The sequence below is a fragment of the Mytilus trossulus genome, chromosome 4, assembly GCF_036588685.1.
Source record: "Mytilus trossulus isolate FHL-02 chromosome 4, PNRI_Mtr1.1.1.hap1, whole genome shotgun sequence".
In the NCBI taxonomy this organism is placed as follows: Eukaryota; Metazoa; Mollusca; class Bivalvia; order Mytilida; family Mytilidae; genus Mytilus; species Mytilus trossulus.
In genome coordinates, this window is record NC_086376.1 from 60,697,372 (window position 1) to 60,713,462 (window position 16,091).

The 16,091-nt window shown below is 32.0% G+C and overlaps 2 protein-coding genes across 2 annotated transcripts in view; one reads left to right on the top strand and one right to left on the bottom strand.

Annotated features, from left to right (window-relative positions):
• The window catches only part of LOC134714048 (transmembrane cell adhesion receptor mua-3-like), a 29,478-nt gene extending 13,751 nt beyond the window's left edge, over window positions 1-15,727 (bottom strand). The window contains exons 1-5 of the mRNA XM_063575294.1: window positions 15,628-15,727; window positions 14,745-14,858; window positions 13,166-13,279; window positions 11,788-12,071; window positions 10,668-10,941 (exon numbers count right to left, since the gene is read on the bottom strand). Coding sequence (XP_063431364.1) covers window positions 10,668-10,941; window positions 11,788-12,071; window positions 13,166-13,279; window positions 14,745-14,858; window positions 15,628-15,673 — 832 coding nt within the window. The 5' untranslated portion in view covers window positions 15,674-15,727. The remainder of the gene's footprint in view (window positions 1-10,667; window positions 10,942-11,787; window positions 12,072-13,165; window positions 13,280-14,744; window positions 14,859-15,627) is intronic.
• On the top strand, window positions 5,223-8,428 carry LOC134714047 (ctenidin-1-like). Its single transcript, XM_063575293.1, has 2 exons — window positions 5,223-5,314; window positions 7,807-8,428. The coding sequence occupies exon 2, from the start codon at window positions 7,814-7,816 to the stop codon at window positions 8,315-8,317; it is 504 nt and encodes a 167-aa protein (XP_063431363.1). The 5' UTR covers window positions 5,223-5,314; window positions 7,807-7,813; the 3' UTR covers window positions 8,318-8,428.
• Window positions 15,728-16,091: the final 364 nt, after the last annotated feature.

Consider the following 16,091-nt stretch of genomic DNA (forward strand, 5'->3'; position numbering starts at 1 on the left):
CATATGTACAGCACATATAAATGAAAAAGAAAGGTGTCATGCATGTAATCTTTACAGTAAACTTTTGTTATTGATTACATATTCACTAAGTATCTCCGTTTATTCATGATCAAAGTGTTTCGTTTGACCTTGGTTGTATGCAAAAATATATGTCAAAAAGAGATTTTATTTAATAAGATCTATGTTTGGCATTATAATTATTTTGATATGAGCGTCGCTGATGAGTTTTATGTAGGCGAAACGCTCGTCAGGCGTACTAAATTATAATCCTGGTACCTTTGATAACTAATTAGAATAATAAGTTAAGATGTAAAACATCAATAAAATCTAAAGTGGCAGAATATCTCAGTGGAATGTTTAATGTTCCTCATGATCATGTATCAATGTTTATAAAAATCAAGTTAAAATTATAAAGGCTTGTTTTGGCATCCCATGAAACACAATGATAAAATAAGAACATGCATAGTTTATTATAAGAAATGTCTCATTGAAAGGACTCGTCATACATTTAAAAACTTCATTTGTCATTATCATAAATTTTATGGGTTTGAGACAGTTTAATAAAACATACTTATAGTATGACAATAACGTAAATCATAAACAAATTATACAAAAATTAAACTCCGATGCAGCAAATTTAAAAAAAAATGAGTTCTAGTATCTTATATAATGTTGTAATTTGTGCTTTAATCATTTGATTGATAGGTTAATTTGCTATGTTACCAAAAAAAAACAGGGGATGACAAGGAGTCTGTGTTGCTTACATATCATAACCTAAATCAAAACGAAGTACCCAAATATTAAAGTCGTATGAAACGAGTGCCGGTGAAAAATAATGTGTTATTTATTCGCATACATTTCGTATAAATGTCAAAAGATATTATAATCGGTCAGTGCTGTTGTGAAAATATGGCAGCTAAGAAATTGTCGTGTTTCGATGCCGAAGTGTAACGATTGTCACCCGTTTGTAAAAAATCAACAAAGAAACATGGATATTCATGTTATCACGGGTATAACAGGTACAATAAGATAATAGTTTATCTTGATGACGGCGGGATGTCTACGTTCGGTTTTCCATTCGCACTTGCATATTGCAATGACCGGATTTTTACGTGAAAGGTCACGTTGTATACGGAAAACATGTAGGCGAATTGTTTGCTTGAAGCAAGCAATTAAAACAAAGTAAACTTCGTCTAAATTTGGACAAATTTAAGAATTTTCTTGGAAAAAATAGGTGTACATAAGTTTTATAATAAAAACAAGCCATTTAGTTTGAAAAACATATGCATAATTTCTTTTCAATTTGAAGTTTCATATGACTTTAATCATCTGTTTTTAAACAATAGGCATATTTGGTAGTTAGGAAGACTTATGCAGAAGAAGAAGAAAAAAAAATATACTTAACAACAAAATTAATTTCATTTACCTGTGTTTACTTTTGATATTACAAAAGGCGCTATATTTTTTTTTAAATTTATGTTTTTCTGAAATTGTTCAGCTTTTCACAGAGGTATAATACTTTTACGAGGGTATCACCAGCCCAGTAGTCAGCACTTCGGTGATGACATGAATATCAATTATGTGGTCATTTTTATAAATTTCCTGAATATAAAACTTTGATTTTCGAATAAACTAAGGATTTTCTAATCCTAGAAATAGATTACCTTAGCCGTATTCGGCACAACTTTTTGGACTTTTGGATCCTCAAAGCTCTTCAACTTCGTACTTGTTTGGCTTTATAAATATTTTGATATGATCGTCACTGATGAGTCTTATGCCGACGAAACGCGCGTCTGGCGTACTAAATTATAATCCTGGTACCTTTGATAACTATTTACACCACTGGGTCAATGCCACTGCTGGTGGACGTTTCGTCCCCGAGGGTATCACCAGCCCAGTAGTCAGCACTTCGATGTTGACATGAATATCAATTATGTGGTCATTTTTATAAATTTCCTGAATATAAAACTTTGATTTTCGAAAAACTAAGGATTTTCTAATCCCAGGAATAGATTACCTTAGCCGTATTCGGCACAACTTTTTGGACTTTTGGATCCTCAAAGCTCTTCAACTTCGTACTTGTTTGGCTTTATAAATATTTTGATATGATCGTCACTGATGAGTCTTATGCCGACGAAACGCGCGTCTGGCGTACTAAATTATAATCCTGGTACCTTTGATAACTATTTACACCACTGGGTCAATGCCACTGCTGGTGGACGTTTCGTCCCCGAGGGTATCACCAGCCCAGTAGTCAGCACTTCGATGTTGACATGAATATCAATTATGTGGTCATTTTTATAAATTTCCTGAATATAAAACTTTGATTTTCGAAAAACTAAGGATTTTCTAATCCCAGGAATAGATTACCTTAGCCGTATTTGACACAACTTTTCGGAATTTTGGATCCTCAAAGCTCTTCAACTTCGTACTTGTTTGGCTTTATAAATATTTTGATATGGGCGTCACTGATGAGTCTTATGTAGACGAAACGCGCGTCTGGCGTACTAAATTATAATCCTGGTACCTTTGATAACTAATTACACCACTGGGGCGATGCCACTGCTGGTGGACGTTTCGTCCCCGAGGGTATCACCAGCCCAGTAGTCAGCACTTCGGTGTTGACATGAATATTAATTATGTGGTCATTTTTATAAATTTCCTGAATATAAAACTTTGATTTTCGAAAAACTATGGATTTTCTAATCCAAGGAATAGATTACCTTAGCCGTATTTGACACAACTTTTTGGAGTTTTGGAGCCTCAAAGCTCTTCAACTTCGTACTTGTTTGGCTTTATAAATATTTTGATATGAGCGTCACTGATGAGTCTTATGTAGACGAAACGCGCGTCTGGCGTATTAAATTATAATCCTGGTACCTTTGATAACTATTTACTGTTATTAATCATCCCTAATTTTTATTAAATTTGGATTGACATTGTATATCATAGATCACAATTATTCGGTCAATGTATGCTCATTTGTGTTACTACGTCTTTTTATTGAGTTAAGCCATTCCAATTTATATTTTAAAGTGTGTCTTTCTTTTTTGTGATGTTACACTATTGTTTTTGATAAGGGTGCCATTAAAACGTTTAAACCCGCTAGAATTGTTTGCAAATGTCATAAGTCAGCAATCTGATGTTCAGTAGTTGTCGTTTGTTGTTGTGGTTCATAAGTGTTCTCTCTTTTTGTATCGTATTGTATATAGATTAGAGAGTTGGTTACTCCAATTTGAATGGCTTTACACTAGTAATTTTTGTGACCCTTTATAGCTTGCTGGTCGGTGTGAGCCAATGCTCCGAGTTGCAGACCATGCATTGACATATAATGATTAACATTTATAAATTGTGATTTGGTTGGAGAGTTGCCTTATTGGCACACATACCACATCCTCATATATCTATATCATGGAGTCAATTGACAAACGTTTAAATAAGACCCCTTTTAGTTAGTTTGACCCAAGAAAAATGGACCGTTCTCCATGTATGGACAGTTGAACTTAAATTCAAAGTTTACTCCCCCCCTTTATTTAGAATTCAGAATGCCAAATCATCATAGCAGTTTTCCCCTTATTACTTTAGTTATAATAATTATCATGCATTAGAAACATATTTTGAAAGTATTTTGGAAAATTACACCAATCCCACCCCTACTCCGCCCTCTCCCTTTCTCCAAATTGTTAGGTGTTATAACTTCAAATTATCGTAGCGTTAAATTTAAAGCAAGTTATAACGATACTAAAAATAACTTCAGAGATTTATAAAATATTTTAGAAATAAAATCACAAAACCCACCTTCTTTGTGCAGATCCTTGTTCTGCATCTTCATGAATATTTTGACTCTTCCTAGAATGGAAAACTATATTACTTTAAAAAACGATTGGTTAAACTTTAGCGGAATAAAATCTAGCTTTTTAGGATTTATGTTATATTGCTGCAATGCAAATTCCTTATCAAATAGAATATGTTATTAGCATGATTAGACACCATTTCATATCGGTTACGAATTAGCTTCTCTTAGTTGATAACAAGGGGCCACATGACATTCTTATTCTTCAGTAATAATTTCTATCGGTCTTTAACAGAAAAAAAACTGACCAGAAAACCGGTCGTTAACGGACTTTTACATGTTAATGAGTGTTGGAGCGTGGTTTTAGTAGACTTTTGCATGTTAATGACCGGTTGGGCTTGGTTTTAACAGACTTTTACATGTAAATGACTGGTAGGGCTTAGTTTTTCTGTTTAGATGTCCCTTTTAGAAAATATTGGCCTGATTTCAATTCTATATTGGAGTTCTTGAATTGTTTACCATCAATGGACAATATGTTTTCGTTAATTATATAATTAAAGAAAAGAAAAACAAATCATATCCGGAAAAATTGCACTTAAATGAATTGCAATGACTTATAGTAATCACTATCATGACAAGCCTTCACTCTTTCCTATAGAAAACGTACAAAAATTCAATTTATGAGAATTTTTTAAAAAGAAACAGGGTTTCTTGAAATATGAACATAATAGTCATTATCGTGATACATGGACTACACGTAAGGCAGTGGTATTGATTGCAACAGGAATAATGACCTCGACTATGGCTCAGGCACTATCGCTGTCTTAGTCAATACCAATGTCCTTTGGGCAGACCATATATCACGATAATGAATAGTTCTTCAATGTAACTTTTATGTAAATATATAGTAATTGTTTTCTGTATTTTGAACCACATGTTTTTGACATGATAATTTACCCCTATCATTATCAGTTGAGACTCGTCATGCTAATCTCTACGAAAACTTAAAAAAAAAAAAAAAAAAAAAAAACAACAACATGGGGCTGTTTTCCCTTTAAGATAGCAAAATTAAATGAGAAAAATGTACCCTAATGAGAAATTGATATATCAAGTCACTTTTAAAAGCAAAATTGAAATGCCTTGTTCTATAAACATCAATGTGGTTTTTTTTTAAATACTATCTGTGAGAAGCCTTTGAACCTGGTGACTTATAACTTTCCACACAAAATTTAAATTGTGGGCCATAATAACCCTAATTGGTTATTATGATATATATTATTATAATAAAGACAATATTCATCATATATGATAAATGACATTGTAATTAGTAAATATTTATGCATGTTAACATCAATAAAAGTCATAAATAAAGATTATGATGACTTTCCTTTTTTTGGTGGAAAATTGTGACAATTTCTGATGAATTGAAATATATTCCTCATCAATCTTACATAGGATTTTCCAGTATATATACCCCACAGGACACTGATGAGAGCACACAAGGTTCCCATCCTTCACAAGGTAAGTAATCTTATTAATATATATTCATTAGCTATGACATTTGAAAAATAAATTCAGGTGCTTTTAATTCTCTTGATAAATTCTAGCTTAGAAAATAATCCAGATTTAAAATTATGCTTTTGATCCTATTTTTTTGTTAATGATATTAAATTTATTAAGAAATTTCATTCGGGTTCTCTACAAAATTACAAGGAAATTTATGATACAAGATAAAATCTTTTACAGAAATTATAACTTTAATAGGACCAACCATTTCCTTTAGGAACTGAAATAGATAACATCTGTAGTAAGTGAAAGATTAGATTCCAATTTTTATACTTAATTTTCATTCTAAATATAATATCAACCATTATTACTAGTAATATTCCAAATCATGCTTGTTTGCCTTTGCTTCTTAAATCTCACATTTCAATTACTTCTTTTATGATGTCCCAACAGAAATTTATTTTGTAAATTGTAAATTACTTATCAAAATTAGATGCCTCCTATATAGCAAAGAGTGTTAATACATTAAGACACAAATAGTTGTGTGTTGATAATTTAATTTTGGTTCATTTGATCTTTAAAAAAAAAGTACAAAAACCAAGTTCTATTCATATAAAAACTATAATAATTAAAACCCAAATAAGTAAATGAACAACTATTATTTTGCATACTTTATTTTCCACTGAAAAGATTTTTTTTTAATTTCCTTCAAAACAATTCATTCTCACCATGAAGGCAAGAATTAATTTTTGGCAGAAGTAACATTGATCATGACCCTGTTCATACATGTCTTAATGACTACATCAAATTTCAGAACTTTTCTGTTCTATCGCTAACTTAACATCACAAAGTAGACTATGCATTTAGTCACAGGAGGATCTGAGAAAAATAAAGGTGAAGTTTTGTTACCTCAACTTTTTTTTCATAATTTTTTTTCTTCAAACATAAGTACTTAATTTATATAAGTATCAGTTCTAAGCTATTTTTTGAACGATTTGAACTCAATCTATTAATAATTAGTATTAAAAATGGAAATTGGGAATCGGGTGACAACAAATCGACCAAAGAGCGGAAGGCCACCAATAGGTAACATAGAAACGAAAGATAAAGACAATGATGCACACATTTATAAAGAAATACTAGTAGTTACTGACATGCCAGCTCCAAAACTCAATCAAACTGATTGAAATATTATGTCTTTAACACATGTATATGAAACACCATCCCTCCTGTTAAGTGTTGAGTGTCATATCATCATAAAATAGATGAGCAGAACATAACCCTTATAACAACTGGTTTTAGAATAAATGTATTTATTTCAGATAGAAAGACCCTATAAGTGAACCAATATAACAGCTAAAATATACCATCATTATGACCTGACAACAGTGTCTTTACTAAATACCTTCTTAAATAATCTGTTTAAAGGTTGTGTTGGTTTATTTTTTTTGCTTTTGACGTGAATGCCGACATTTTTGTGCTTTTTAAAGAATATTACCATGAACGATCGGAAATCAAATACCTAAACGTATTAAATGTTTGCATGTTGATTTATTTTTACGAATGATGTCCTTGTACCGATGATAAATTTAGTAAACGTTTTGACAAATTTTAATATCGAAAACAATGGTGTAATGACTTTTCAGAAATACATAGATTTCTTTCTCTCAAATCTAAAACGTGCTACATACACGAGCGAATCGTACAAGTTGAGTACAAGTTAATCATTTTTAGAAGAATCTTCGATAAAAAAAAACCACAGAAATCTTTTAAAAGTGTTGTAAATTTCTAAATATCAAAAAGGTTTGAGGGGATGGGGTTACTTCAAGTGCTTGTTTATTCAAAATAAACTGAACAACATGTTGCTCCTCAGATATCTACATTGATTCCTAAATATTAATTTTCTTTTTTTCTCATAAAAGTTGGCACTCACAATATATTCAATGTAAAATCGCACAGACCTTAATTCTTTTAAACCACATGTTTGACAGAAAAGCATACACTTATGTGTAGGGGTTCATATGAAAGTCTTGCCAAGCTTTAATTTTGTTATTCTCTAGGACGATAATTCTAATTTCATCAATACTTATCGATAGGTTTAAAATACAGCTTTATACTTAGTCTATTGAAAAAAAATGACATATAGATATCCTTCGTTTGCATTTACCTCATATTCATTACAAAATTTCTAATAGGATATCATGCTACCCTATTTATGTCATTTGGGTTGCTGTCTCAATGATGTATACATGTCCCTTCATCTTAATTTATTTATACTAAACGACGAAAAATGTATTCCTTTATATTTGTTATGTAAAACTGTACAAATGAATGTTCTCAAAAGAATATATAACGAAAAATTACAGTCACTAACATAATGTCATACGACACGTTGTGAATCTGAATGCACCAACTTAAATTAATAAAAAAAAGTGTACCACATACACTGGATTAAATAATATACATAATATACATTGTCATTTACACATGTTAATATATATTTTCAGATACATCATGCAGTTCTCCATTGCTCTAGGTTTACTATTGGCAGCTGTCTGCACCAATGCCTCATACCAAAAATGTTGGGGTAAAGGCTGTGGTGGATATGGTGGCGGATACGGTGGTGGATATGGAGGTGGATGGGGAGGTGCATATGGAGGTGTTGGTGGCTGGGGAGGAGGATGGGGTAAAGGAGGAGGATATGGCCTAGGAGGTGGATACGGAGGATGGGGTCTAGGAGGTGGATACGGAGGATGGGGTAAAGGAGGTGGATATGGAGGATGGGGTCTAGGAGGTGGAGTTGGAGTATGGGGCCTCGGAGTTGGATATGGTGGATGGGGCAAAGGAGGTGGATGGGGCCTTGGAGGTGGATATGGAGGATGGGGTAAAGGAGGTGGATGGGGTATTGGAGGTGGATATGGAGGATGGGGCCTAGGAGGTGGATATGGAGGAATCGGAGGTGGATACGGTGGTGGATACGGAGCTGTTGTACTTAAAGGAAAAGGATCATACTATTAAATTCAGGAAATCTTGTTCTGTACTGTTTCAGAAGGCAAATTTGACACTTGTTGAAGATAAATCCTTATATTAATATATGCTGTTATTTAGCAAATATAAAATAATGTACGACAGTGTTTTTTGTTTCTTTATGACTGCTAAGGATCTATATACTAGTTATATATCTACCTCTTTTGCTATTTTTATCCTCCATGAAAATGAATTTCACAAACAAAACAAAGGCTCTGATCACGCACTAAAATAGCCCTCTTTTCAACAACGATCTCCAATTTGGATTAATGACCAATATGACAATGAATCATGAGGGTCTGGATATTGGGTCCACATATTCTGTATTCTATTATGTTTAAAGCCATTTATTCCCTATTCTTTATATAACAGCACCTCATTTTTCTAAATTCTTTGTTCTTTTTGCCTACTTACTGTTGTTTTGTTTGACCTTTATTCTGGAATCTGTAAACCACACCCAGACCCTAAATCATAGTCTATACATAGAATTGATACGAAATATAAGTTTTTCCTCTTAAATGTATGTTCTCTATACATGTCGTCAAAATTATTTTTTATCATCCCTGAAATTTTAATGAATGCCAAGAACGTATAACTGCAATACATATTACGTAACTGTCATAATGTCCTAGTTAACACGCATCATGTAATATCCAACCAAAGAACGATCTAATTTCCAATTTGTTTTACATAAAACAAAGAGGCCGGACATGCAACGACAGCCAACAATGTCAAATAATGTGTGTACCTAAATATAATATTTTCTTACTTAAATATTTAGTTTCTTGACGCCTGCGCTTTGTGTTTCCTAAGCCTGATTTTTTTTTTTTTTTTTTTTAATTCACAAAAGTGTGTTTGGGCTTGTTCTCATGTAACAAAGGTTCACTTAAAACAAAAACTTTGACAAAAAAAGTTCTGTTAAATTTCTTTTCATTAGCTTAAAACATTTTCCATTTTGAACTTAAAAATCGAAGCCTTTAAATTCGTTGTAAGTCATCCTTTTCAGCTGTTCAACGTATAAATGTGATTCAAGCAAAATACATGGATGTTCTTAACCAAAATCAATTCATATGTTGAACCAATGTATTGCAAGAGATCATTAAGTTAAGGTTTGATTCATCAATGAAACAAAATTTCAAAGAAGATTGTTTCAAGGTAATTTTCAATTATGACAGAGATAACCTATTATATTGCATTCCATTCATGTATTGACTTTTATATATAGGCCATTTACAGCCTTCGAAGCCAGGCCTAATAAACAACTTTCAAAACTTTCAAATGCATTCAACTCTCGTAAATTTTCAACTTCACAATGTTCATGTCACCAAGTCACCGTAAGAAACCAGTGATCCATGACATTATTTTCGCTGATTGACACCGGGTCAACTCATGTAACGTTTACTCATTTATCAATGAAATTATCCCGGGATTAAGCTTGATAAATCCAAGAGATCAAATATTAAACAGTAAAAGCAAGTATATATACTATTTTCAAGCTTGATTTATCTCTGAATTTGATTTTTGATTGAATATAAGACACATCATTGGTTTCTGACACAATGAATGTGGTCAATTAACTGATAAATTTGAATTTGAAATCGGACTTGTACCATTTTAATACGGTCCAATACCAAAATCCAAATACACAGTTTTATTCAGCATATCCGTGTACACCACGATCATTTTTTCAATGGATATTGTTACCTTAGTTTCAATGTATCCCAACCAGCAAAATTACTTCGCATATCACGTCAAAGATAAAACAAGCAATAGAGCATAAACATTGTTAAGAAGGCAACTCATCACGATACGCATTTAATTGTCATGATAGGGAAAAGTCCACAGTTGGTATTTAAATTTACAATTGCAATAACGTTTCGTGCATGTATCTCAAGATATAGGACAAACAAGATGCTTTTGTTTTATTGGTTCATTGTTTTTTCATGTAATGACTGTTGAGTATGTGTTATTTTTCAAAATGCATTTGTGTTATTCATAATTCTGAACTTTGTAAGTCAAATATTTAAAAAGCATATCGGGTTAATGGGTTCAGTGAACATGTAAATTGTGGATCAAAAGACACCAATTGTTGTACATTCTAAGCTGTTTTCATCATATTTGTTATCATTCTAATTGATGCATGTCGTTTAAATGAACCGTTATATGTTCAGTTCGGTACGTTCTCATAAGATACAGTTAAATGATCGAAATCGAAGTCCATTGTTTTCATTTAAAGGAGAACGAGTTTGTATTTAAAACATAACCTTTGATTTGATAAAGAACAATCAAGCACAAAATTATCTGAATATGAGGGAAAGATTAAAAAAAATATTTGTACTACCTGTACAATTTCCTGGAACAGTTTCCTTCAAGATGCCATTTAACATATCATCCAAAACTGATGTGCTGAATGTGTAATATTGTTCCCTTGAAATCGCTAACATCTCAGAGTAGGATATAGACTGACCAACAGCTACAGTAATGATACGTCCACCAATAGAGTTTATTATCGTAGCCTCATTTACAGCGTCATTACTGTCTGTTGACAAACCGTCGTAGAGCAATATTATGAAGTTAGATATTCTACGTGATCCAAATGATTTGTTGGTTAACATCTGCAAAATCAGAGAATTTTTATGTTTCAAATTACTTTGTCTATAACGACAATAATGTATTATATTTTTTCTGTCATATTTTATAACATAAATGATAAAGAGTAACAATCTGTACGTTTATTTATTCAATTTGCGATTGTCTATTGTCAATTGTTTTCTCTTTCATATAAAGAGAGGTTGAGGGACAGCAAAGATCATATCCGAAATAAATATAAAGTATGATGTAATCGTGTAATTGCTGTGTGTCTGTTATTCTACATTGGTAAGAAGTATAGTGGTGGGTTGAGATCTCAAAAAGTATATTTAATCCCGCCTCCTTTCCAAAGGCAAGAGCGTCTGGCCTTTGTTAGACTTGTCAATATTTTTTTATTTTGCTTAATTTTTTATGTCGATGTTTAGCGTACATAATTTTGTTTATAGACCAGCTGAAATCTGCCTCCGGGAGCGAGAATTTCTCGCTGTGTTAGAGACCCTTTCGTGGTATTGTGATGTTTTTAGGTCTTTGACCGGTTTGTTGTCTCCTTGACACATTCCTCATTTCCATTCTCAAACTTAATGCTACTATCGGATTACAAAGAGTCCTATTTGTGAAGAATGCATTTCAAACTAATGTTAAGGGCCATCTTAAAGTTGCAGTCAGGTTGTAATGTTTGCTTCAGGTGGAAGGCCTTATTGTAACTTTAAGAAGAAGAAAAAAGCAATAAAAGCGCGGGTCTTTTGCTATATATGGGTTTTTTTTGGCTGTGTAAATTTCTAATTTGGTGTCATTGGCAGATACCCAATATCATTTCTTCTATGTTATAAAGAGATAACTGCTACGGAACTATGAATTAATTATATATCTACCTCTTTTGCCTTCTTTAATGCTGGTGATGTAAATGTGGCACCATTTTCCCCTTTAATATGCTGAAGTTTGGCAACCATATCAGATGTAGATGTATAATCATCAAGATCAAAAAGTACAGTTGCATCAAAATTATATGTGATAACACCCACTTGAAAGTCATCTTTTCCAATTGGTATTCTTTTTATGAATTCAGTTATGAAACTAAGACTTTTGTTGATATTTGTTTCTAAGCTGGACGATGTGTCAATGATAAATACAATGTCTGCAGGACCAGGTCTGCAATCTGCAAAAGACATTTAAAACATTATTATCTACAATTCTCCAATCATTTGTTTTGGCTTGAATATATGATGTGAACAAATCGTGTGTTGGATGTAAACAATCAACAGCAATATACTTTCGTGGATATTTTAAGAATAAAAAACAGTTTAAAGAAAGGAAATGAAAACACTTTTTCCAAAAAAAATACCTATGTGTGCCACACAACATAGATGAGCACATACAACAATAACAAAAATATATAAGGTCTTTAAAAAAAAATCACAATAATACTGAACTTAGAGGAAAATCAATTCGGAAAATTCGGAAAGTTCTTAATCACATGGCAAAATCAAATTACAAAAAACATCAAAAACGATTGGACAAGAACTGTTATATTCCTGACTTGGGAAAGGCATTTTCAAATACAGTCGTCTAATACTCGTCATGAAACTTAAATATCTCATTATCGCATTGCCTGATAGTTGTTATCTCCAACGTTATTTCGTGTTTTGTGAAGAAAAAAAATCATTGGCATTTATACCACCATATCTTCGCATATTTCTTATAATCCAAGGTCAAATTTAGTCATTGTTTTCTCCAATGTGTCCGTCATTCCTTAATTTGTTCGTTCATCCAACCCGTATCGGTTTATGATTTGTTTATTGGTATGTAGATACCTATCAAAGATACAAGGTCTGTAATTTTGTGCGCTTGATGCGTATTCGTTTAACTAAGACCCATAAGAGACAATCGATTCATTTTACCACTGAGGTGCAGTCATATTACCTTTAACTTATTTAATATTTCTTATTATTACGTTTCCTTTATAAATCAATGTCAAAACCTCAAAACAACCCATTGTAGATTTCATGTGTTCGAAGCACTTTCATAAATTGACCTTCATTTGGAACGCTTACAGCCGAGTATTCAAAAGGCAATAAAATAGAGAGCTATAGGACAGAAAAAAAAATAACCGATCCTTATGATTTAATATTTCACAATTCATTGAACATGGAAATGTGATAGCAAACTGTGTTCTTTTGGCACATATTCATGCTCCTTGTTTTAAAGTTTCAGGAAATTATGCTCGATATGATCAGATAAATAAACATGTACCTGTTTGACAAATATCGCCTTCGTATCTATCTGTGCAGTCACATCTGTAGCTGTTGATTAAATTATTACAGGATCCAGTATTCATGCATGGATTGGAATGGCATTCATCAAAATCTGTCATACAATAAATAAAATTGATGAAAATTTTATGTATAAAGTGAAGATATGAAATAAAATCCCAAATTATAATGTGTTAATGAAAGATCTAGGCAGTTCTGAAATGAATGAGTATCTGTATAAACCATGTGGACAATTTATAATGTGAAAACCTTAATATTGTTACACGTATTCCTATATAAGTAATATTTTTTCAGAATCTTTCTTTTTAGATTCCTTTAATTTTATACAAAATTAAATTGGTCGTCATGAGGAAAATGCCTATAAAATTTAATCTGTTTTTGTTCAATTATACTTTTGTCCTCTAAATACTTCAGCAAAAGGACTTGGCAAATGATTTATTACAGGTAGATTGTAGATTAACTGTATCAATCTCTCTCCTATTTTGGAGTGTAAAGTAACAGTTCACAACCGATTAGGGTGTTTGCTAAAAAAAAAAAATAGGCAATACATGTGTACGCTTAAGACTTTGTTTATATAAAGAATATAAGTGATTCATTTTTATTATAGCAAGAAGACAATGTTGGTGACACCATTTGTTTTCTTTTTATCTGCTGAAGTTTTGAGACGCCCGGACATTTTAAACTGGACCAGTTTTGGCGAATAAAAAAGAATAGACTTGTTCGTAAAAACTTCAGCGATGGGGAGCACGATTGCAGACGTCGGGTTTTGTTTGAAGGACTTGAAACAAAACCAACCGCTATACAAGGAATTTTAAAGAAAAGATGTAGTGATGTGTATATACAAATGTCCTAGATATGGTAAACTTCCACGGTGAAAAATGAAATAACTGACTTCTGTTTTCAAATAAAATGCACCAGATGAAGAAAAAAAATGCTGGACTATAGACAATATTTTTACTTGCAGGGGGTTTATTTGTTTTTTTTAATCAATATGATTGTTATTATTATAGATTTTAAATGGTGATAATTCCCATTTAAGAAATCAAAAACGTTTTCCTAGTTCTTTAACTGTATAAGCATAAGCTTGTTCATCTCAGGTTGTTAGTATTATTTTAAGTTAACATATAATTTGTTTCTTGGCTAAATTGTGTCATTTCAAAGTTAATTTTCACGAGTTACATTCCCAAAACAAAACTGAGATTCCTATAATAATGTCTTGTCGATTTTTATTTGCATCATGTGTGAATACCAATCATAATTTGATAAGGGTTCTCTCGTTTGGGTTTTTTTTTAAATATGGATACAGTTGAAAAATGTTGGTCTCATCTGGACACGTTTGGGAAATTTGGACAGGGAGTTTCTTTTTGGATGGACACGATTAGACGTTCATTAAAATGACACTCTTTGACGCCCCGCTTATACTTTACATGTTTGGAGTAAAATGACGTAATATCGACACATTCGGAGAAATTGATTCAATTCTGAGTTTTACATATACCCTATCCTTCACAATTTTTTTTTACAAAATAGTGTTCAATTACAACTGTGTCATAAAATACCTGTCTGGCAGTTAGATCCTATATACCCAGGTACGCATGAACAAGTATATCGGTTCACGTGATCTGTACAACTTCCGCCATTAGCGCAGGGGTTTGACGCACATTCATTAATATCTAAATAAAAAGGTAAAAATAACATATTCTATTAAACATTCATATTTACTCATATATACTACATATAAGGAATGTCAACTCAGTTTGGAATTACTTATCGAGTACTCGTTGGTTTTATTGAGCAATACTCGTTTAATTGTTCTGAAATGTCAAGAAAATAGAAAAACAATTAATTAAATTTGATATTGTGTTGGTCGTTCTCTTTTTGACGTAGAATCCCTTCATTGGTGTATGTGAAAAAATGACAGGTTTCCATAAAAATGGCGTTAGCACTTCATGTATTTATATAGTAAGCCATAATTTAATTAATAATTAGATAAACACATTTTAAAAAACAGATGTAGCGATGGAACAACAGAGTATAATTGAATCTTTAATCGATAACCAAGGCCAATAAAGAAAATGTTGAGTTGTTTATAGTATAAGTTAACCCATTTTAATCAATGCCTGTCGCTGAACCAAACTTGAACAATAAATACTTAACTTCTGAAAAATTTAGTCAACGTTTGGGTCACTTTGTGATATTTTAACCACTGTATATAAATAAGTTTATTAAAAAACGGTGACCTATAGTTGTTAATGTCACTGTCATTTGGTCTCTTGTGGAGAGTTGTCTCATTGACAATCATACCAGTTCTTCCTAACTTATATTTACATGGTTCCATAAACAAAACTTTTTTTTCTAAACATAACTTTTATAAATCATTATACTTTTATAGACATATAGATTATCAAGAATAAAAACACATTGACGGTCAAATTTTTATACCTGTTTGACAATTTACTCCTGTATATCCTAAAACACATATACACATGAATGCATTGACTTGGTCTTTACACGTCCCACCATGGTGACACGGATTTGAGACACATTCATTTACATCTGAAAATTATTATAATTCTTATTGTATATAATGTCAACCGCGAAACAACACTGATTGCTTTAGAAACTTACATTGTAAAACAATGTTGTTTCAATCAGTAATGTATGCACTCGCTTCATTAATAGTTTCGATATGAAGTTTATATCATATATTTGGTCACTATCGTGTATCATGTCATAAGGAACATTGATTTTCCATCATTTCAAAACCATGACGGAGTTCGTAAAACTGTCGAAGGGAACCCTCCATTACAAAAAGCTTCATTGTAAGCACTGACCCTCAATGATATAAAAAACGCAAACCCTGATATTCCACAAACGCTGCGGGGATGCTGTTGCAAATAAATATA